At 43.7% G+C, this 23,899-nt stretch overlaps 1 protein-coding gene across 6 annotated transcripts in view; it reads right to left on the bottom strand.

The window, feature by feature from the left end:
* hspg2 (heparan sulfate proteoglycan 2) overlaps positions 1-23,899 on the bottom strand; it is a 429,897-nt gene that overhangs the window by 126,645 nt on the left and 279,353 nt on the right. For 5 of the 6 annotated variants that reach the window (XM_052039638.1, XM_052039640.1, XM_052039643.1 and 2 more), the window contains exons 45-48: positions 23,262-23,312; positions 15,147-15,260; positions 13,362-13,514; positions 8,620-8,765 (exon numbers count right to left, since the gene is read on the bottom strand). In XM_052039638.1, coding sequence (XP_051895598.1) covers positions 8,620-8,765; positions 13,362-13,514; positions 15,147-15,260; positions 23,262-23,312 — 464 coding nt within the window. The remainder of the gene's footprint in view (positions 1-8,619; positions 8,766-13,361; positions 13,515-15,146; positions 15,261-23,261; positions 23,313-23,899) is intronic. The other variant, XM_052039641.1, reaches the window with a different exon arrangement.

Raw genomic sequence — 23,899 nt, 5'->3', positions numbered from 1 at the left:
ATTTCACCATCGTTCAATGAACTCCCAGCAAGGTTTGTCTCACTGGAAAAACTTGGTTTCATTCACAAGTGTCACATAATTCAGTTTGAAATAAAGCAAAGCAAAACATTTCAAAGCTGCAAACATCGGCTAGCACTCAAATGTTAATGAGTTATTTTACGTTAGTGATGCTTAACTGCACTATTTCACTAGCCACCAGGGGGCACATTTGCTCAGGGTTGAAAGTCCATGTCACTTTTGGAGATCAGCTGTTGGAAGTTGTTCAGGATCAAATCCACCTAGGACCTGATACTGGCAGATAAGGGGTTAAAATATTCTAGCTTCTTCCCTTATTTTTATAGATCTATTTTCATTTCAGCTTTGTTACATGGATTTAAACTGGAATAAAGGAGATATATAGAAAAAAAATTATTCTGCACATTGCATGACCTAAGGATACCTCAAACACATCACTGTTAAGTCAATAAAGGGACTGCGACCTCAGCAAATCACTTGCGAGTCCAGTGGGGACACTGGGAAGAAGTAATTTAAAGGAGAGCAGTGGTGGGCAGCAGAGTGGAGCTGCTGCCTCATGGTGCCAGAGACACAGGTTCAATCCCAAGCTCAGGTGCTGGCTGTGTGGAGTTTGCATGTTCTCCCTCTGACCCTGCAGGTTTCCTCTGGGTGCTCTGTCTTCCTCCCACATCCCAGAAATGTGTGGGTTGGTAGGTTAGATGGCCAGTGTTAATCTGGGGGTAGTTGTGGGGAGAATTTTTAAAAAGGGGATGAAGGTGGGATTGGTGTAACTGGGACTGGATGGGCCGACGAGCCAGTTACTGTGCTGTATCTCTCTGTGACTCTAAGAACTTCACAGGAATTGGCCATTCAGTTCAACGAAGTCACAGAACATAGACTAGTACAGCACAGGAACAGGCCCTTCGGCCCACCATGTTGTGCTGAACTAAATAAACTAGTAATTAAATGCCTGATCCCTTCTGTCTACACAAGGTCCACATCCCTCCATTCCCTGCACATTCATGTGTGTATCTAAGAGCCTCTTAAACGCCTCTATCATATCTGCCCCCATCACCACCCCTGGCAGTGTATTCCAGGCACCCACTGCTCTCAGTGTGAAAAACTTGCCCTGCACATCTCCTTTGAACTTACCCCCCCTCACCTTAAATGCATGCCCTCTGCTATTAGACATTTCAACCCTGGGGAAAAGATACCGGCTGGCTACTCTATCTATGCTCCTCATAATCTTATAAACCTCTGTCAGGTCTCCCCTCAGCCTCCACTGCTCCAGAGAAAACAATCCAAGTTTGTTCAACTCTCCTTATAGCACATGCCCTCTAATCCAGGCAGCATCCTGGTGAACTCTTCTGCACCCTCTCCAAAGCCTCCACATCCTCTAATGGGATGACCAGAATTGAATGCAATACTCCAGATGCAGCCCAACCAGAGTTGTATAAAACTGCAACATAACTTCCTGACTCTTGAGCTCAGTGCCTTCACTAACAAAGACACCTTCTTTACCATCCTATCAACCTGTGCAGCCACTTTCAGGGAGCTATGGACTTGGAACCCAAGATCCCTCTGTACACCAACACTGTTAAGGGTCCTGCCATTAACACTGTACTGTCTCTTTACATTTGATCTCCCAATGTGCAACACCTCACATTTGGCCGGGTTGAACTCCATCTGCCATTTCTCCGCCCATATCTGCAACTGATCTATATCCTGCTGTATCCTTTGGCAACCTTTTATACTTATGAAGCCACCCATCCACATTTTCATCCAGGTCATTTATATATATCACAAACAGCAGAGGTCCCAGTATGATCCCTGTGGAACACCACTAGTCACAGACCATCAACCACTACCCTGTCTCTTCTACAGACAAGCCAATTCTGAATCCGAACTCTCAAGTCACCGTGGATTCCATGCATCTTAATCTTCTGGATGAGCCTCCCATGAGGGACCTTGTCAAACGCCTTACTAAAATCCATGTAGACAACATTCACAGCTCTACCTTCATCAATCACCTTCGCCACCTCCTCAAAAAACTCAATCAAGTTAGTCAGACTTGACCTGCCTCACACAAAGCCACGCTGACCATCCCTAATTAGGCCACGGTTTTCCAAATGCTCATAAATCCTATCCCTAAGAATCTTCTCCTTTGTGCTCCATCTCCCCTTTGATGACCGAGTTCCATTTGACCTTCCTCCCATTCTCCCTCATCTAACTCGATTAGCACACCCCTTCATTCCCCTCTCTTCCGCTCCCTCCAGTTGGGACCAGCTGAAAACCAGTGTAAGGTCTCCCAGGACCTGGGACTGCTGAAGGTGCAAATGAAATTCAGGCCCAAGGCCCGGTCTAATATCACTGATGTGATTGGAGTAGTGTTCATCTGGTGCAATGTGATTGATGGCCACCTAACCAATCAGGCAGAGGAACCTATTTACTATAAAAACACTTGAAGTTTTCTGTTGAGAAAATACAATTTCCAAATGAACTCCAAAGCCATTAAGTGTCATCAAATTCCAGTAAAATTTTCCAATGGAAATGTTAATGAGATTAAAGAGTTAATGGTAGGACGAGCACTTACCTGCTGGTTTGCAATGAAGCTGTGATCTAATCGTAAAACCACAATCTACTGTAAAATTCTACTGAAGATCATTTAACACAAACACACATGCATGCATGCTATTTATCACCTGAGTACTCAGGCATAAAACCCAGTATTCTATTGACAACCTTACAATGTAATCTTGATTCACAGACATGGTTTTGGCCAAGAGGCAAGGGGCGGACATCGTTATCACATGGATTTCAATTTCAACCATTGTCCCTGAGCATGTATAGACAGGTAACAGAGTATTAAACCGAGTGACAAAGGTAACAACGTATTAAATCTATTGACAAGGGTAACAAAGTATTAAACCAAACAACAAAGGTAACAAAGTATTAAACCACGTGATGAAGGCACAAAGTATTAAACCAAGTGACAAAGTATTAAACCAATAGATCTATTAATCCAGGGTCTCATCACACCTGCAAAACTCATTTTTAAACACACAATCTGTCTGAAGCTCCACAGTGTTAGGGTGAAACAAACTGCTTTCAGGCCATTCCACATGTTACCTCAGATGGATGAATAAATATAAACTAAAATCAGGGTTGTAAAGTCTTGGTTATACACTTTGAAAAGAACCCCTCCTTCAAATGTAGGCATGGAGCCTGCCATTCAGCGTGGCTCCTCTGTTCATAAACCTCACCTCCACTGAGTCACTGACCTAAATGCCTTCGGCAAAACTTCACCAGCTATTCCATCCGAGAGATTGCACAGAGCCAAGAGTTTGGAGCCCATAATCGGAGATGGGAGAAGATGGTAAGAGATTACATAGTTGTTTGAATGAATCTGTCCTGTGTTCTTGGGTTGTAGACTGCGAGATAAGTTTGTGTACGGACTAACTGATAAGCATTCCAGTTACCAGACACGAGATCTAATGCAAAAAAAAAACTGCTGGGGGAACGCAACAGGTCAGGCAGCATCTGTGGAGGGAAATGGACGGCTGATGTTTCGGTCGAGACCCTTCATCTGGATTGAAAGATGGAGGGAAGATAGTCAGTATAAAGAGGTGAGGGGAAGGGGTGGAGCAAGAGCTGGCCAGCATTAGGTAGATCTGGGTGAGGAGAGGTGATAGGCAGATGGAGGAGGGAAGTGGAGTTCTTCTAAAAATATGAAATAGTTCTAGCTGGTAAAGAACGCTGTGGTAAATGTGGTATGCAGACCGACTGTACAGTGAGCCTGGGTCACTGGAGTGTGTGTGGCGGGAATATTGGCCCAGTTACTGTTGTGCTGGGGATCCAGGCTGATGCATCACCACACCAAGCGGACACCAAAACTTAGCTGCGATGCTCTAACTGTGGAGTTGGGAGAGTAAACAGCCACGTCATGGATGGTGACCATGAAAAGCCTGTGGCTTACACATCATGCACTTTGAACAAAAGTGAATAATAGTTGTGCTCAGATGCTGGAGGAGCCATTGGTGATTATATTTGCAGTTTTCAGGAATTCTTGTTGGGAAGACAATTCACACAGGTCACTGACCACAAATCCCTACGGGACTGAAATCTGCTTCTCCCAAAATAGCAGCACCAAGGATGCAGAGACAGATCATCCTTGCGCTTCAGCGTGACCACAGCATTGGGTACAAAGCATCCAACAAAACACTGCAGTGGACACCTTATTGAGTCTAACTTACGAAGAAGTCAAAACAAACATAAACAGTGAAAGTCGTACACTGCAGGAGGTAGAAGATGATTTCCCCATCATGGCAATGGCATTGGTGACAGACCCGATTCAGAGGCAGGGATGGATCCATTTTAAATGGAGGAGCATTTGCACAGGTCTGAAAGAAGCCATGAAGCTATTTCATTGTTGGTGCAGTGAATTGTCCACCAACGAAGGCTGCATAATGTGGGGATGAGGTGAAAGATACCAAAGGAATTACAAAGCAAGGTTACGGAAGAACTCCGTGCATATCAGTTGTGTATTGCAGGCATGGAGATAGAGGTTGGAGGATTTGTCTGTCGGCCTGGTACAGACATACAGACAAAGATAAAGAAGCCTAGTCATTAGATGTAGAGTTCAGGTATGGACTTGGTCTACAATACCATTCCAGATGGCCCATGTAGATTATTGTGTATAATAAGTTGGACAATTATTTTAGTAGTAATCAAAAACCATTTGAAGTGGTTAGAAGGAAACTTGGTGGGGGGGGGGGGGGGTCACACACCACCACAGAATACCTGAAAGGGGAGGTAAGATTGATCTTGAAGCCGGGTACTTTACATAATATCAATGCAAACAATGAAGGGGTGACTGCATTGAAGTAACAGTTAAGGATCGTGTTAAGTGACTGACTGCTCCCTGGGTGTGACAATGTTGAGAGAAAATTCTGGAGATGGTCTATGATAAGTCACTGAATAACCTGGAATCACTTTGCGTGAACTTCTTATGTCACACGTGTGTCAGTCGGTGCAGTCTACCCTGTTAGAGGTTACAAACACACTGAGCACACACAATTTATAAAGGGTTATTGCTTTGACAAAGATTTTGGTCACATCCATATTTTTTTTCTTCTGAGGCTCAGTAGCAAATTTTCTCCTGTAATATTTGTGGAAAGTTCTGTCACTTTAAGGGTGCTGGAGCGATGCAGAATGTTCTCCCAGTTATTGGCACCAGGGACTTGGCTTGGCTCCACATTCTGGTTCTTTTAAGATAGTTCCACACAAGTTGGAAACATGGGGTGGAGTTCCCATGTGAGTCCCAGCCAGAATCTTCCAATCAGCAGATGCCCAATTAGGGATGAGAATTATTTTAAATTTGATAAAAGATAAAATAGGAAGGAACAACAGTGTGTGCTGGCAAGGGAGAAGTGTCAGAAAATAGGACAATAACTGATCCATTGTAGCATTTATACAGTCAAACAGTTAATTCTAAGCTATAAAACTGCACTGTGCGTGACTTTCCAGTACACAGCCCTGCTAACCTGCACACATATTGCACATCTGCCACCACCCTGGATCCTTGCTGCACATCTGCTGCTATCAATGTTGCAGGTCTCTGCTGGACATGATGATGCACATCTGCACTGCCCTGGACATGCTCACATCTGGCTGGGATGGAATGGTCTGAAAGCAGTGAGTTAGTAGTTGCTGAGCAAGTTCCGATGCCCAGACCTGGGCAGCTACCTGCAGCTCTTGGATGCGCCTCTCCAAATTCTTAGCACTGCCACCACTTCCCAGTGGAAGGAAACCATATAAGGAGACAGCCTGGACAGAGAGGAGAGGAAGGGAAAAAAAGTGCAAACAGCAAACTCAGATCAGATGCAACAGTGCACCTTTGGTGAAGGATTATTGCATTAAAAATGCCCTGCTGCTGAGAGACCCTTTTAACATTGGCAGCTTGGAAATTTGATCCACAGTTCCTATAGATTTGTAAAAGCCACATTCCTTTCCCGTTTTCCAGATGATCCATTCTCCTAGCATCGTGGCGAGAGCCACAGCTCAGACCCACAATTACCTTCTTAAACCTTCATTTTGTCGGCAGTTCAGAAAGACAAAGGGAGACACTAGTGAGTGAGTGTGTAAACCGGTCAGGCACGCAAGATCATGTCATTAGTGAGAAGCCTGCTGTCACCATGGAAGAATTCATTCAAAACTGTACGTTATGAGCTCAGCTCCGAGAGTGTGGACACACCTTGTAGTTTAACACTGTAAAGAAAGATCCCAGCTCTGGTCCCTGGCTGTAGTGAATTGTCTGAGCTGAAACACTCGGCAGTGGGCAGGACACCGAGGGGATACGATGTCGGATTGACACTGGGCTGGGACTCCAGACATGGTCACCACTCCCTCACCTGGTTGACAGCTGGAAAGTGGTCCTGAGGCCATTTGCTGATGGTGGAAGTGGTTCAGATTGTCAGTGATCACCAATTAACACTGACACTGACAAATGGGCAAACTGCCACCCGGGAATGTTTCTGTGGGATGACAGTGTCCACGGAACCAGGACAGGGTGAGAGAGAGAGGGAGGAAAACTGGAAAAGTAAAAAATAACCAAACAACCAGAAAACTTCCAAATACGTAGTGAAGCACGTCCAGCAGGAGGCACCCTCAGGAGGGAGGGAGAGAGCCGCCCCAGGGAGGGAGGGAGCATTCCTGGGAGGGAGACAGCCGCCCCCGGGAGGGAGGGAGCGTACCCAGGAGGGAGCCGCCCCCAGGAGGGAGGGACCGTGCCTGGGAGGGAGGGATCGTGCCCAGGAGGGAGGGAGCTGCCCCGGGAGGGAGCCGCCCTGGGGGAGGGAGGGTCCCCGGGAGGGAGGGAGGGAGCCACCCCTGGGAGGGAGCCAACCCCATTACATTGAAGAGCCAAGCCTTGTGTGCCTTCCTGCAGCTTTCAAGGTCTGGCGGTGCCAAACAAGGCTTCATTCTGTGACACAAAACAAAGGAAGCTGAGGTGAACAAACTGGCTTTAAGAGCATGAGAAACAGGAGTTGGAGTGTGAGCTTGCTTCACAATTCAGAAACCACCATGGCTCAACCAACCTTGGCCTCAGCATCACTTTCCTGCTCACTCCTCATATCCCTTGTAATGTAAACGTCTGCCAGTCTCCACCTCAAACAAGAACAGTAACTCTGCCTCCACAGTTCTCGGGTGCCGAGAACTCCAAAGATTCACACCCTCTGAGAGAAGGAATCCCTCCTCATCTCCATCTGAAATGGACAACCCCTCATCTAAAACCAAGCCCCTTAGTTCCAGATTGTCTCAGCAGGCGAAAATTCTCTCAGCATCCACCCTTGTAGTTCCCCCGAGAACCATATGATCACCTCTTATTCTTTAGAACTACATCCATTATCTTTAACAGACAGGAAGTCATTGACTGTGCACCCGTGAATTCCAGAGTTGGCCTCACTGGAAGTAAGGCCTGATTTCAGAATCTGTTCGTTGGTTCTTACCCATTTGCACTGCATATTAAGAAGTACATCTAAACCATCAAGGATCTACCTCTTCAGGAGATGGAATAAGTGAAACATTTATGGATAGTTTCCTGTGTGGCAAACTGAATAAAATTCTTTAGGAATCTCTCTTCCTAGGTTCTGAACCAAATATTTCAAAGGATTAGCACACAGCATTTAATTACCACAGAAACATTAAGTTATTGTAAAGTATGGGGTACACACGTCATCTTCAAACTTTATTCCTCTGTTGGAAATTGAATGATTGCAGTAGCCTCCAAGGTCTCCTCTCTAAACTGCAAAGAGCACACTGTATACATAAAGGCTTCAATGTATTGCTTGTTATGAAACTGCCTAACTTGGAGACTGATCCTGGATCACCCTCTTGTGTCCAACACCAAACATGGTGCCCTTTTAACTGCCCTTTTTACTGGACTGGAAAAAGCACTCAGCTGAATTCTCAGAGCAGCAAGAAATGGACAATCAAAATCATCCCAGCCAGAAACAGTCAAACAACATGAATGAATCAGAAATCTAAACTAAACAGCAAGTTGCTGATTAACTGGTGTCACATTTGGCAGTTTCAAGGGAATGTTTTAAAACTGAAAATATCAAAGATGTACTGACTATAACATGACAGATAACTCTTCTCCAAAGCCAAAGTAAAGAAAAATCTAAGCTGTATTGCAAAAGTAATATTATAAAGGCTATCTTTTCACGAACTTGTTTTAGTAATTATGTTAATATAACACTGATATATCACACTCCCACAACCTTTGGTACAAGAAGCCAATCTTTCACTTCACTGACTGTGACATTGTTTACCACCAGTCTACGAATTACTGGAGGAATGCGTAATCTGTCTTGGTGGAACTTCATCAATAATTAACAGTTGGAGTTGGTGGATCAGAAGATCCGATGGGATGAGTGGGGAGACAACAAACACACAGCTTAGGGGCACAACTTCCTTTCTTCACGACAAATGGCAAAGTTAATTGTGCTCTTAAAGAAAGATCATTGAAAATGCTCTCAACTAAATGAAGACACCGAGTCATTTGCTTCCACATGAATAAACAATTGATGTTTCTCAGGATTTCTGAGTCAATGTCATTGGTACCTGGGGCGGTAGTTCTCCTCCACGTTTCTTCCATGTGAGTGTTGGTGAAGGATGTCCTCCTGCTCGACAGTACAACCTCACTGTATCGCCCTCTGGGACCTCTATCCGTTGTGGACTGATCTGCACTTGGGGCAGGTTACCAACACCTACAGAGCCAAATAGGATACAGGGAGCTTAAAACAGATCAGGAATACTGCTGGATATCGAGTCTCTCAGCATCCATGCAATTATACAGCTTAAAACAAGAGAAGCTGAGAATTTTTGCAAGCAGCTATTATAATGCTGACTCAAATCCTCAGATTGCAGAAATATTTTCAAAGTATGCTAATACTTGATGGATTTGATGTCTCGTTTTCAGTTAGTTCAATCAATTGCATAAACAAATGAGTAATGGTATAAAAGGTGTCGGACAGTGAAACAGATCCTGGTATCTCATGACAGACACTGTTACGTGTAACAGCGCATTCAATACTTGTGTAGAGCCAGAACCACAGAACATACTAAACATGATAAGTTCAAGCACAGATGGATAACAGATATGGGTAAGCAAACTATTCCTGAGGAGATTGGCCACATTAGGACAGCAGGAAATACAACACCCAATTTAGTTTATCCAACTTTTCAACACCCTTACAGCACAGAGTTACACAGAACATACAGAACAGAAACAAGCCAGGTCCATGCTGGCGTTTATGCTCCAGTTGAGCCTCTTCCTATCCTTCCTCCTTCAACACTACAGCTAACACTTTGTTCCCTTCTCTCTCATATGATTTTTCAGGCTACCCTGAACTATCTCTATACTCTCACCTTAACCCTCTGTGTGGTAACAAACACCACAATTTCCCCAGTCTCTCGGTAAAAATTCCACAGCTGATTCCTTGGTAAGTATCACATACTGAAGGAGCCCTGCTTTTCCCTCCCCCATGAGTGAAAACCCTCCATCTGTCCTGTGGCAAAATACCTTTACAGAGCTCTATAAGGCCACCATTGACCTTTCCTTCAAAAAAGAGGCCTAACGTTCATCCTTTCTTAATAGGTAAACCCTCAAAGGTCTTGGGTCATTGCTGTAAATCTTCATTGTGCCCTCCCTGGTGTCTTTAAACACCTTTTACAGTATGCTGACTGGAAATGCATGAACTACAGCAGTTGTGATCTAACAAAGGTTTGGCACAAGCTTAGCAAAATTCTTCTACTTTTCAACTCTATCCTGTAAGCATAAATCTCACCGCTTTCATTCCTTAGTGATGCTCTTATTAAGCAGTTGTCACCACTTTTCATGTTTTGTATATTTGCTGCCCTATCCCTTTGCTTCTCTTATCTTATTTAGATTACTAGATTCTTAGCTTCCAAGTAATTCGTGGCCTCATATTTCTCACCAAAATCTTGCACTGCACGGTGCTGAGATTCATTTGTCAATTATGTCCATTCTTCTCACACTTTGTTGTTCTCCAGTAATGATCATCCTTGCTAATTCAGTATCACCCACAATGATCTTAAAGAATGCTACTGTTGGGTCGCTATTGCTTCAATAGTCAACCACTGGTCTCGTTTGCTTTGGTTTATCCCCTTTACTGATTCAAATAACTCATCAAATGTCCTTCCGTGCATGGTTATGTCGAGGCCCAGTGCAGGACAACACCTCATCTTCTGTCTGGGCATGTTGCAGACTCAACATCGAACTCTCCAACTTTACTCCTATTATAACTCACTCCTCTTTGTCTGTTTCAGAACTGGTCATTTCTGACTGTCAGCATTTTGGCTCAGTGACAAAGTTGATGTGTTCTGCACAGGTTCAGGAAGCAGCACCAATGCAGTCATCAATGTAACGGAGAAAGAGTTGGGGAGTGCTAACTGAGAAGGTTTGGAACAGGGACCGTTCCATGTAGCCATTGAAAGGACAGGCATAGCTGGGGCCCATGGCTACACCTTTGACTTGTAGGAAGTGAGAGGAGTCAAAAGAGAAGTTGTTCAGGGTAGGAAGAAATTCTGTCAGGGAGATGAGAGTGCTGGTCGAGCGGAACTGGTCGGATCTTCGTTGCAGAAAGAAGCAGAGGGCTTTAAGACTTTCCTGACGAGGGATGGAGGTGTATAAAGACTGGACGTCTGTACTGGACAGGGAGAGTCAGGATGGAATCAAGGTATGAAGAGGTCAGTTCAGTGGGGCAAGAGCAAATAGAAGTGGGTCCACCAGGACCGACCTGTTTGTGGATATTGAGTAAGAGATAGAAACGGGAGGTGCAGGGTTGAGGCACTGTCAGGTTGGAGGCGGTGGAGGGGAGATCTCCTGATACAATGAGATCTGCAACAATGCGGGAGGTAGTGGCCTGGAGTTTGTCAGTGGGGTCATCGCCTAGGGTTGGTATGAGGAGGTATCCGGGAGCTGTCGTCTGGCCTCTGCAAGGTAGAGGTCAGTCCGCCAGACTACAACGGCACTGCAGTGCATTTTGTAGGCGGCACACACAGTAGCGACAGCACACCACGGTTGGAAGGAGTGAATAGTTAGGCTGGGGAGGTGAGGTTGAATAAAGGTGGGAGGTATTTACAAAATAAACAAAGGCCACTAGAATGGGCTTGTAAATCTTAACTAATTTTAAAATAGCAGACTGATTCTGGCACGTTCTGGATCCTACTGGGGGATCGGATTCCTTAATTGGATGTTTTATTAGACGTCGTACACAAATCATCTACATCAGCATGTAGTACTTGACAAGATGTTACAGAGAATTAATGCTTAGCTTAGTTTGGTTGAATAAATTTTACAAGAGCTCACTAAAATGCCGGTGGGTATAGCAGCAAAAGCAAGAAGCATTCCCGATGAAACCTTCTGGTGCATTAAAAATTTAACTGGCTGGCAGCTAGTGACTTTTTTAGAATAAATGTTGCTATCTCCTGACCATTGACTGTTGCCACAGCAACGCAAAAGCCAATTGTCAGGAAGGAGGAATGCAGACAGTTTTGGTTACTTAATTTGATCACATTATGCTAATCAGTCCACAAGATCAACAATACGCAGTCCTTTGACAATGACCCTGACAGACCTCATCAATCCGACGCAGACATCTAATCCCCACTCATGTACTGTCGCTTTGCCTGATTACACAGGAATTTTTTTGTAACTGTGATGCGTCCTTCCAACCAGTGGAATCATTAACCATGGTACCTGGCCTGTGTTATCCATTGGACTGGTGAACCCTGCTCATCGCACCATGTTATAGCCGTGATAATGATAATATTTTTAAATAATATTGAGTTAGTTCAATACATAACTGTGTTAATTTCATGCCACAATTTTAAATTTCTGAGTTCTTTCCGTAAACCACTTTTTCCATATCTGACCTCGGCTTTGTTTGTTGAGCCAGATTTCTACATGTTGCTGGCTGCAATCCAACTCACACCATTGAGTCGAGTCAGACAGCAGGGGAACAGGCCATTTGGCCCAACACATCCACCAGTGGGCACTCATCCACATTGACCCCAATGTGCAGCACACGGCCAGTTGCCTTCTATCCACAGGTGATTTAAGTGCTCGTCTAGATACTTCTTACATGCTGTCGGTGACTCTGTTTCCACCACTCTCTCAGGCAGTGTGTTCCGGATACTCACCACTCTCGAAAAGATTCTCCTCAGATCCGGTCTCAATCTCTTATCCCTTAGGCTAAACCTGTGTCCTCTGGTTTTGTCTGTCTCTGAAATGCGGCAAAGTTACCTGCAGTCTACCTTTCTCCACCCCTTGTAATTTTATACAGCTTAATCACGTCCTGCCTAACCTCCCCCACTTCAGGGAAAGCACACTCAGCCTCCCCTATTCACCAACCCTAACCCTAACAATGGACCGATCCCCCTGTCACCTCTTTGCTTGCTGATCTACAAAAGCAATTGGACCGGTGCCCCCTCACAATTAAACATATCCTCATGTTCAATCCCTCCCTGGCCTCGACCTTCATTTCTGTAACCTCTGTCAGCCCTCTGAGATCTGTGTGTTCCTCCCGTTCTGGCCTTTAATGTGCTTCATTCATCCACCATTGGTGACTGTGCTTTCGGGTGCATTTGTCTGACGTTCTAGACCTTGCTTCCTTAAGGTGCATCTCAAAACCTACTTCTTTTATTGCAGCCATGGTAGAGGGAATTCATGATGGCGGGTAGGGAAGCAGATTGCTTAGTCTAGGATAGTAATGAGAACCTTGAATATTGATAGAGCTGCAGTTATCCAGGTAAGTGGAGAGTATTCCTTTACCTCCTGACTTGTGCCTTGTAAAAGATGTCAAGGTTGGGAATAAGCTTTGGAAACTCGAGGGGTGGAACCACACACAGGGGGTTGATCCCCAGCCTCTGCTCTGCTCCTATAGCCATGGAACTCACATGGCTGGGCCAGTTAAGTTCCTAGCCAATTAATGTTCGGGATTTAAATGACATCAATAAAATTGAGTACCAAGGGCGCGTAATCAGATTTTCTCTGGTTGGAGATGGACATTGCTTGGTACAAGTGGATGGAGATCAGTCACAGTTGGATGTTGTTAGTATTGTGTGGCATGAATGTTACAAACCACTTCTCAGCACAAGCCTGAGTCCTATCCAGAATTTCCTACTTGCAGGCAAGCAGTGCTTTGTTATCTGGAGCTTTAGAACTATAGTCACAGTGAACATTCCCTCTGACTTTGGAGTCGAGGGAAAGTTATTGAAGAAGCAGCTGAAGGTAGTTGGGTGTAGGACACAGCTCTGAGGAAATTTAACTTGCTTCTTACTCTGCACGTAGAGAACTGTTGTGGCGGTGTGGTGTCCAGCACTGTTTGATGCTTTGCAAGAATACTCTGCTTCATCGGAATGTTCTGTCGCGACGATCCGGAGAAGTCCATCCTGGATTACTGCATTTGGTGAAATAATATTACCTTGGCCACCTGAAAGATAGAAAAGCCTAATATAATTATCACAATATCCACATTCCAGAGTTCCTTCCAACATAGAAGGAAGCCATACTGGCTCTCAGAGCAATGCTATTCACCCACTTCTTTCCCTGTTACCCACTCTCTCTCAATGCCCATTTATATCGTCCCAAATCTCCTACCAGCCACCTGCACTCAGAGTAATTTACAGTGCCCAGTTGACCTAACAATCAGCACATCTTTGGGAACTACCCAGAGAAAATCAACATGATCACATATAGCACATATTTAGCAGCAGGGCTTAGAATCGAACCTGGACCGCTGGGGCTGGGAAGCAGCAGTTCTATTAGCTGCACCGCTGATAATAATCATGTCATGAACTAAATTATTTTAATGGTCACTCCAGGAGATTATTTGGATTTCAAACATGGAAACAGATTAACGTGGCTATATATTTTTAGTCACTATTTGCCAATGCAAACTTATCACTAAGGGATTGCACCTTCCTCCTCCTGGAAGCACCGGTACCCTTGACTCCGGTGAAGGTGTAGTTCAGAAATTCTGAATGTGGAAATAGGGCTTAATAACAAAGGTTATTTCCTCATTTTGAGACTGATTCAAAATGCCAAGAGTAACCCATTCCCTCGGTCTCACTGTGATCTAACACCAGCTTGCACATATCAGCAGCCCTTGTAAAACTGCCAGTTTACAACTCAGGATTTAAAAGGCAAACATCAAAAGCTTGTTTGGGAGGTCATTTGCAACTCACATTCTGCCTTGCCAGGCCTGGGGTTAATGTGGATTCTACACTTGATATTTCCAGTAATCAAAACCAGAAGTGGATGTTCCATAATGACATTCTACTTCCAATACTTGGCATTCAAATACCCCACCATTTGGGAGTGGTCCAAGTGTCCATCCAAGAACAGTGTTTGGATTCACATGAACGCCTTGTACAGGTTCCTGTATGAGTTAATTTAGGAACCCTTGGAACCTTTCACTCTAAATTCTAAAACATGTACGGACTTGTGCGTTATCCGAGCCAACAGCATTTGGAACACTTGAAAAGCACTGTATGGTTGATTTGCAAACTTGATATTTAGCATGCACCATAGATTACACTTCAGCTGTGATGAAATGCTCTGAAACTTTTTAGTTTAAATGTGATGAGTGAACTTACTTATTTGTTTAATTTAAGCTAAGAGCCTGTTTTACTGAATGCTCTCTGGAGTGGAGGGACAAATGTGTTTCAAAATACCGAAGAATGCTTTGATGATTGGTCCAATTTCAGCTAAATAAAGATAAGCTAGCTACGTGAGAGTACGCTGCACATTCTCCCTCATGAACTGGTTAGGAACATGATTAGGAGATTCTCTTATACACCAGCATTCCTACTCAAACATGTTTCTTTCAGGTGACCGTGTCACAAGAAGAATAAGGGAGACTAGAAACCTCATGGTGCAATGGGAGGGGTTCAGAGAGCCAGAGTCTAATTTACTTGGATATGTTCAAAAATTAACTATTACCAAACTACTCCAACTGGTATGATTTGCGACTCTAAGAAAGGCTTAATTAGCGATGTGAAATGTCTTCAATGATAACTTCACTGTATGGAAAGATCAATGTAATATTGATGGAATAACATACCGAACCATTCCAAAGTTGGAGGAGGATTCCCACTTGCAGTGCATCGGAATTCAGCAGTCTGTCCCTGTTTGACTCTAAGGATGGGAGGTTCGATTGTGGCTACAGGCGCTGTTGCTAAGGTAAGGTAAAACACAATTTTATTCTACTTAAGTACTTTAATGGCAATGCTTTTCCGAGGACATTTGGTTGTTTGGTTCTTCTCCAACACTCTGAGGAGTGACGATGGCTGAGAAATCAGGACGATCCATTAGTTGAGTGAGTAACGTTCTTTAAATAATAAAAAGAAATGGTTTGATGGAAGAACAGTCAAAAACATGGCACGTCTTTAACCCTGGCGCCATTAGACAGGCAATAGTGAGGAGAACAGTGAAAAAGTTAAAAAAATGTTGGATTTCTGACATCAAATAAATCCCAAAATCTGCACACATCTGCAAACCAATCAACAGCAGCACTGAGGTATAGAATCTTAGCACAGAAGGAGGCCACTCAGTCCATTGAGTCCATGCCAGCTCTCCGTAGAACAACCCAAAGTATGTCTCCCCTGCTCTCACAAGATAAAGGACCAGAAGTAGGCCATTCTGCCCATCGAGTCTGCTCTATGAGTTAAACTAATACTATTCCTATCTAGACCCAATTTCCGGCCTAATCCCTATATCCCTTGATACCTTGACTAATTAGATACCTATCAATCTCCTCCTTAAACGCCCCAATGATCGGGCCTCCACAGCTGTATGTGGCAAAGAATTCCATAATTTCACTACCCTCTGGCTAAAAAAATTTCTCCTCATTTCTGTTTTAAACCGGTACCCTCTAATTCTAAGATTGTGCCCTCTAGTCGTGGACTCACCCACCAGGGGAAACAGCTTAACCACATCTACTCTGTCCAGTCCTTTCAACATTTTAAATGTTTCTCTGAGATCCCCTCTCATTCTTCTGTACTCCAGTGAGTACAGTCCAAGAGCCGACAAACACTCATCATAAGTAAGCCCTTTCATTCCGGCAATCATCCTCGTAAATCTTTTCTGAACCCTTTCCAACTCTTGCCCCCTATCCTGCAAATTATTTTCTCTCAGCTCCCTATCCAATTCATTTTGAATGTTCGGATTCACTCAGTTTCTAACATCCTTTTAGGCAGAGAGTTCCATCCATAAGCTCTTCTACTGAGAGAGCTAACACACTGGCTTACAATTCAGGAAAGAACACTATTTAAATCCAATTTACTATGAATTCCTCGGTAAAGAACAGCAAATAGTTCATCCATTAACTTAATAATTTCAACTAACTTGCTTGTGGCACACCCGCCTTCTGTAGATTTCTGACTCTTGGACTGAGAAGTCACTGAGGGCATTCTTCCTTCCTCTTGGGAAATGGAGGTAAGGCACTGATTCCAAAAGGCACTCTAATTGTAAATTAGCAGCATCATCCAAACAGCACAGGCAATCAGCCAGGGAATTGGCTGGATCCCAATCATACTCCGAGCTCCTCACATCAGTTTGTTAAGGAAAAGGTTGGCAGCCATTCACTTATTTTGCTTTATTGAGATAAGGCCTGTTGTAATTTATGGAAGAAAATGTGTAATACCAGCAATACTAATGGAACATAAAGGAATTCCGTAATTTTGTTGTTACAAGCATTTACTTTGGAATTGACTCTTCAAACATAATTGGATCTTCTCAGTGAACAAGGTTGTCTCAGGTTAAAGCAGGATATAGATCAGATGGAAAGTTGGGCAGAGCGTTGGCAGATGGAATTTCAGCCCAACAAGTGCAAGGTGATGCACTTTGCGAAGTTGAATAGGGGTAGGGTGTATACAGTAAATGGTAGGGCACTGAGGAATGTGGATGAACAGGCATCTAGGGGTTCAAGTCCATAGTTCCCTGAAAGTAGCAACACTGGATGACAGGCTGGTGAAGAAGGTGTATGGTGTGCCTGACTTCATAGGTCAGGGCACAGAACATAAAAGGTATGTTGCAACTTCATAGAACACTGTTTTGACTGCGAGGTACTGTGTGCAGTTCTGGTCACCACACTATAGGAACAATGTTGTTGCGCTGGAGGGAGTGAGAGGAGATTCATTAAGATGTTGCCTGGATTGGAGGATTTTAGTTATGGGGAGAGATTTGAGAGGCTGGGCTTGTTTTCCTTGGAGTGAAGGAGGCTGAGAGGTGACCTGATAAAGGTATATGAAATTATGTGAGGCATTGAGAGGGTAGGCAGTCAGAATCTCAAAGACAAGAGGGCATTGGTTCAGGGTGAGAGGAAGGAGCTTTAAAGGAGGTCTGAGGGGAAAGTTTTTTCACACAGACAATGGCTGGTATCCGGAACGTGCTGCCAGAGGAGATGGTGGGATCAGATACAATCACTACTTTTAGGAGACATTTGGACAGACTCTAAGGCAAGCATGAAGATGGACTAATCCAGGCAAATGGGTTGGCATGGATACGGTGGGCTAAAGGTCCTGTGCTGTACCCTATGACCCTAATTGTCATCTCATCCCATCTTTAATCTTCCACTGTTTCAGGAAAGGAGGTCTTCATTTTCCCAAGCCTTAACTGTCATTTAATCAGATCACAACTGCCCTGCTCAACGTTTACCCATGTCTGCTCCATATACCGTAGCCTCAATCCAAACAAATGCTGACTTCAACCTTGAACAATTCACTTCTCTTGACACTTGCTTTGCTGGAACGTCCTGTAACTAAATGTCCGAGCCTCACATTAAGATCAGATCCAGATTCAAACTGTTCTCAAACATACAGCAAATGCAGACGTGTTTTGAGGCATTATTGCAGCTGCCAGAACCATTTGAGAAATTTAAACTTTGAGAATGTTTCCAACAAACAGATTAAAGTGGGTGCTGACATTTTTCCTGAAATCAAAGTAATACAATTAACAAGTTACCAATGGGTGGATGAACCGTTGCTGAGACTCCTCCCCTTTACCAATCACCATTGCACAACTGCACAGCAGCAAACATTGGACCTCTCACAATGGGGCAATATTCATTTTCTGCTGGGACCACAACGTTCCAAACACTTTGTGCCACTTAGACAGTGGTGAGGGTTAATGAACTCCACAACCTGAACCTCGAGTTTCATTTTTATATGAAGGAACTCAGGAGGAATATCAATAGATTAACAATTTAAAACTGGGCAGTTATCACTCTAAGTTTGCATTACATTTACTAACAACTTTGCTACCAGCAGATATGTCCTTCACTTTGTAAATTCTGAGACTCCATCCTTTCTCCCCTGGTTCCGCCCCTTGTCTAATGCCCTGCGCCACATTGTCAGTTTCCAATTCCCAGGTCCACACCAGCTCATCTTCACTATGGATGGACAAGCCCTCTACACCTCCATTCCAGAAAGGTCCAAGGGCACAGTTTCTTCCTTGAACACAGGTCTGATCAGTTCCTCTCCATCAGCACACTCCTTCGCCTGGCTGAAGTCATCCTCACTTTGAACATTTTCTTCATCTCCAGATCAGTGGTGTAAGTTTTGGAAGCTCACATGGGCTCAAGCTCCCCCTTTAATTTTATGTGACATGGGGAGAAGCCTTTGTTTCAGAAGACACAAAAGACTGCAGATGCTAGAATCTGGAGCAAAAAAGAAACTGCTGGAGGAAGTCAGCATGTCAGGCAGCATCTGTGGAGGCAAAGGGATATTCGACATTTTGAGTCAAGACTCTACATTGGTCCTTCTTGGGCCTCCTTTCTCAACTCCCTCTGGTACATCGATGGTTGTGTTGGTCTTACTTCCTGCACTCAGGCAGAACTTCAACATTTTGTTACGTTAATTGCTAATTTCCACCCTGTTTTGTCACAAGGTCCATCTCTACCTCTTCCCATTCTGGACCTGTCCATCACCAGGGTAGGTTAGTGACACACATCCACACAAGCTTAGAGACATCCACTGGTGCCTCCAACACACTTCAACACTGCCTCCATCTCCGTCATATTTGCTCCAGTGATAACAATTTCCACAAAGATGTCTCTGATGTGTCTTCCTTCTATCTGAACGACGGCTTCCCCTCTACCACCATAGTTGACAGGGCACTTCACTATTTCTATTCTACTTTCTGCACTTCTGCTCTTGCACCTCCTCTCCCCCTGGATGGTGTAGGGACAGTTCCCCGGTCTTCACCTTCGATCCCACCAGCATCCAAATTCAACTGACCGTCCTTTGCAATTTCTGCTACTTTCAATGAGCTCCTGCCACTAGTCACATCTTCCCCTCCCCTTTCACCATTTTGAAGAGATCGTTCCCTTCGCAACATCATCCGCACCAATCACTCTATGTCTTATGGCAGTTCCCAGGCAACCACAGGAAATGAAACACCTTTCCTTCCTACTGTCCAGGGATCCAAACAGAACTTCCAGTTGAAACAACAATTGATTTGTACTTCTTCCAGTTTGGTTTCTCCAAAGCACTTGTAAACAGTTAGCTCATACCAAATCTGGCTAAATTATGCCCGTCATCGTCAGTTGAAAAGTACTCCATCTCTGAGGAAGGAGTCTCGGTGACACCCAGCTAAATGCATTAAACATAAATTCATGGTTTTCAGTTCAGTTGAAATCATTTGAGTTGGGTTGAATAACTCACTCAGTTTACCAAACTGTGTTCAATCAACAATTTAACTTACAGCCACAAATAAACTTTGAATCCTGGACGATTATTTGAGGGCCAAAATAACAAAAGAAAACAGGAGTTGGAGTAGTCACTTGGCGCCTCTGGCCTGGCCCACCATTCTACATGATCATGGCTGACCTGCTCCAGGCCTCATCGCTTCTGTGCTAGTTCAAGTCCACGATCTATCAAAAATTGATCTACCCCCTCTTTAAATATCCCCAAAGATCCAGTCTCCACAACCTCTTGGGCAGACAATTCCCGAGATTCACCATCCTCTGTTGGATGCTGTTCCTATGATCCTCAAGTTTTAAATGATTGATCCCTAATCTTTTAATCATGTCCACTTGTCCAAGATTGCTTTCTACTCCGATCATAACCCATCGGGCAGAAGATACAAAAGCCTGAAAGCACGTACCACCAGGCTCAAGGACAGCTCCTATCCCGCTGTTGTAAGGCTATTGAACTGTTCCCTAGTACGATAAGTTGGACTCTTGACCTCACAATCTACCTCGTCACGGTCCTTGCACCTTATTGTTTGCCTGCACTTTCTCTGTAACTGTAACACTTTATTCCGCATTCTCTTATTGTTTTCCCTTCTACTACCTCAATGCGATGAAATGATCTATATGGATGGCATGCAAAACAAAGTTTTACATGTGACAATAATAAACCAATTTACCTTTTTTTTTACAGCCTAGGTGCCCAGTTGCACATGCAGATTGCACCAGTCACTTAGTCAATGCAACTGCCACAGACTTCCAAGAGCTGAGCTTCTCTCAATTCCAACAATTACCTTTGGAATTAGGATTTCCTTTATAGTCACTGAAAAGTCCAGTTTGTTCAGGAGTATTAAGACAGGCTGAACACATCCAGACCTCTGACTTAACTTACAATTTCTCTGCAACTCATCCTCCTTAAAAAACCTTTATTTTATTTTATTGGGGGTGGGGAAATGGGAAATCCTTAACAAAAATGTTAAACATCACAGAAATAAGCAAAGGGAGGTAACTTGGAAGAAATTGATTAAAACAAAACTTTCTTCACCTTTGCTCTTCACAGTGAACCAAGGTAATAATTGATCACAGAGTGGTTTTGGATGAAGATGTGACTGGCGAATGTTAGCAGTGCCACCGCAATGGGCTGGCCCTACAACACTGATGCAAGCTGACAGTCCAAACAAAGCCACTGAGCTCATTTTGCACTCTGTGTGCCAGCTTGGCAGTAGATGAGCTCAAACGATATTACAGTGTAAAGAGAAGATAATTCAGAATTCTGGCAAAAGCACCTGGGATTACAGCCAGCTTTCAATTGGATTATAGCAACAGTGCGAGGAGTCAGTTTTTGTTATTTATGCTGATGGATGCAGTGAAAGGTGGGGAGAGTAACACATTAACTCTTCATTCAACATCCTTCAACCTCTTGCTTAATTCTCCCACAGCCAAACTGTTACCAGAAGGCACAGGCTCTGTTTCTATAACTACTTAAACATTATCTTTAAGGATTTCTTAAATGCGGGAAATTTCAGCAAAACATTTTGATGGAGCTCAATAGTAGCAGCGATAAGCTGATGTATGGAGCTCTGTGTGAATTAATGGACAACAACCACTCACTGACACCATGGTCATGTTTAAAATTAATTGTGGCATCAAATCTAGCAGACAATCAATCAGAATTTTTATACTTTAGCTACTGTACCTATTAAAATATTTAATTTCAAAACCTCAAAAGCATTCGCCTGTGTTTTCCAAGCCTATTTCCCCATTTACTCAGTTTGGTCACTTTCCGAACTCCATTTAGCTTCACATCCTTTGTCCAGCAGAGATCAAACCACCTCAGTTTGGAAACCTTCACCCCAGCCCCTGCAGCTCTGGCAGACTTCTGCTAATCCTTGTGCTTTCTCTCATCAGCCCTGAGGCTGTGGCTCTGTCCTTTGAGATTTCCCAACCATCAGCCTCCCTCCATCAATACTGCTTGTGGTGGATGCCCCTACATGAGGGAATTATTTTCCTTTATCTAACCTATCACGCAATGTAATCACAACCACCCCATTTGGATTACCCAAAAATCCTCTCAACCCAAGAAAACAGAAGTCTAATCAAAAGAGGCCGGCTTTATTTAACCCCTTTAATTCCAGTAACATTGGGGTCAATCTGCATTGTGCTGCCTTGGGACAATGTGTGAACATAGTACAGCACAGAACAGGCCCTTCGGCCCACAATGTTGTGCCGACATAACTATTCCCTCCTACCTACAGAATGCCCATATCCCTCTACTTTCCTCTCATTTGTGTGCTTCAGGAGGTGGCTGAGCCAGAATGGGGTTCAGTGTATTAACTGGGATCTGCTGAAAGACCCATTCAACTGGAGTCTTTTTGCCTCCCTGACATAAAGGTTAACTGACTTTTGTATTGTTCATGAAATATAATTTACGATTTGCCGTTCACCCCCTGCTCTCTTATGGTTCTACCTCACAGAATGATAAACCCCACTCATTAAAATGGGGTTCTCTGGCGTTGATACAAAATGGCTTCCCCCAGGACCTTACCAAATTCACTTGCATCCCAAAAACAATCACAGAAAATAAAAAGGTATTAACAATTGCCATAAGTTATTAATAAAATCAGGTGTGCAGGAGAAATGCATGCTAACCCATTGACTGGTCCGAAATGAAAGCAAAGGAATGATTCAGGGTCATGCACAAAACTTTGCGAGAAATCATGCTAGCAGTAAATCACATTAAGGTTGTCTAGTCTTCTGGTTACATGCACTGCTACAATAGTACAATCTGTGAGAATTAACTGGAGCCAGATCAAGCATCCCAGTTTCATCTGTGATCAAGAATGAAGGTTGGTGTACGCTCGCCATTTGAAAATACATAAAGAGCTGGGTGAAATGAGCTGACAACTGCTGATTGGTTCTTTCTAAATACATATATTTTATCTCCAGCTTGATGGAATCAAAGAGTGGAACATCTTTCTCAAAGCTCACATGGAGGTGAGATTCGTGATACATCAGGATCGCACTCATCTGCCTAAAATGGACAGTTTCCTCTCTGTAACAATAGGATGTGGTAGAGGGTGGGAATTGCACCTTTGTTGATGGAATTGGGGCGAGAATGACAAGAAAGACCTTGCGTGGCTTTTTGTGTAGAGATACATCGGAGATGAGAATTCAATGGGGTAATGGGTGGGATCCAAACTTGCTGGGTTCATTCTTCAAATGTTCCTGTGTTTGGTTCATCTCATATACTTATAATGACACAAAAGGTGCCCATTCAGCCCATTGGATCTATACTGGCTCCCAGGTAAGCAACTGCGTTATTGCCATTGCCTCACCTCATTCCTCTATAGCCCTGCAGCTCATTGCATACCCTGCAACTCATGAAGAACGCACACCAACTGCTCTAAGGGATACTGGAGACAGATCTGTAAAGGAGAAAGAAAGATTGCAGAAAAAATAATACATCGTCATCACACCATGCTGACTTACGTTGTCTGTATCCTATTGTTTCAAGTGCCTTAAAGTGGACCTGTGACGTAGCTGTGGAGTTAACACGTCAGATTAAATATCAAGTAACTTCCCACTGCGTGCGAGAACATATCCTGTTCTTCCACAGATAACGGAAAACCTGAAACCAAACTTCTTACATGAAACCCACCACAAACAACTTGATTCAGACTCTGAAGCCCATTAAGTAATTTCACGGAAGCTTTTCAAGTGCTTTACTTGCAACATTAACCCAGCGACCAGACATTATAAAACTAGATCAGTAATCGAACGGTGCAAGTATCTAGAACTGGTTAACTTGCCCTGGGCATTGGCACTCTGGTCATGGTGTAGGATTTTGGAATTTGCTTCTTATGTCATTGTTTCACTGTATCGGGTTACATAAACTAACTGCCCAGTAATGCTTCTCTCCAAGAAATGTGGATTGGACATTAACACTATTAACTTGTCTCAAAAACTAATTGCAGTGGCCAAAGTCTGCCCTAAAATAACACCATTATCTGCATCGTTCCAAACAGCGATGATTACAGAAACGAATAAGCAAATCAGTTTTCTATTCAGATCAAAATTAAAAGATTGTGATTGGATCCAAGAGGTCAGAGAATTTGATCCACAGTCCC

This window comes from Pristis pectinata, chromosome 26, assembly GCF_009764475.1.
Source record: "Pristis pectinata isolate sPriPec2 chromosome 26, sPriPec2.1.pri, whole genome shotgun sequence".
NCBI lineage: Eukaryota > Metazoa > Chordata > Chondrichthyes > Rhinopristiformes > Pristidae > Pristis > Pristis pectinata.
This window is presented reverse-complemented; position numbering and strand designations above follow the sequence as displayed.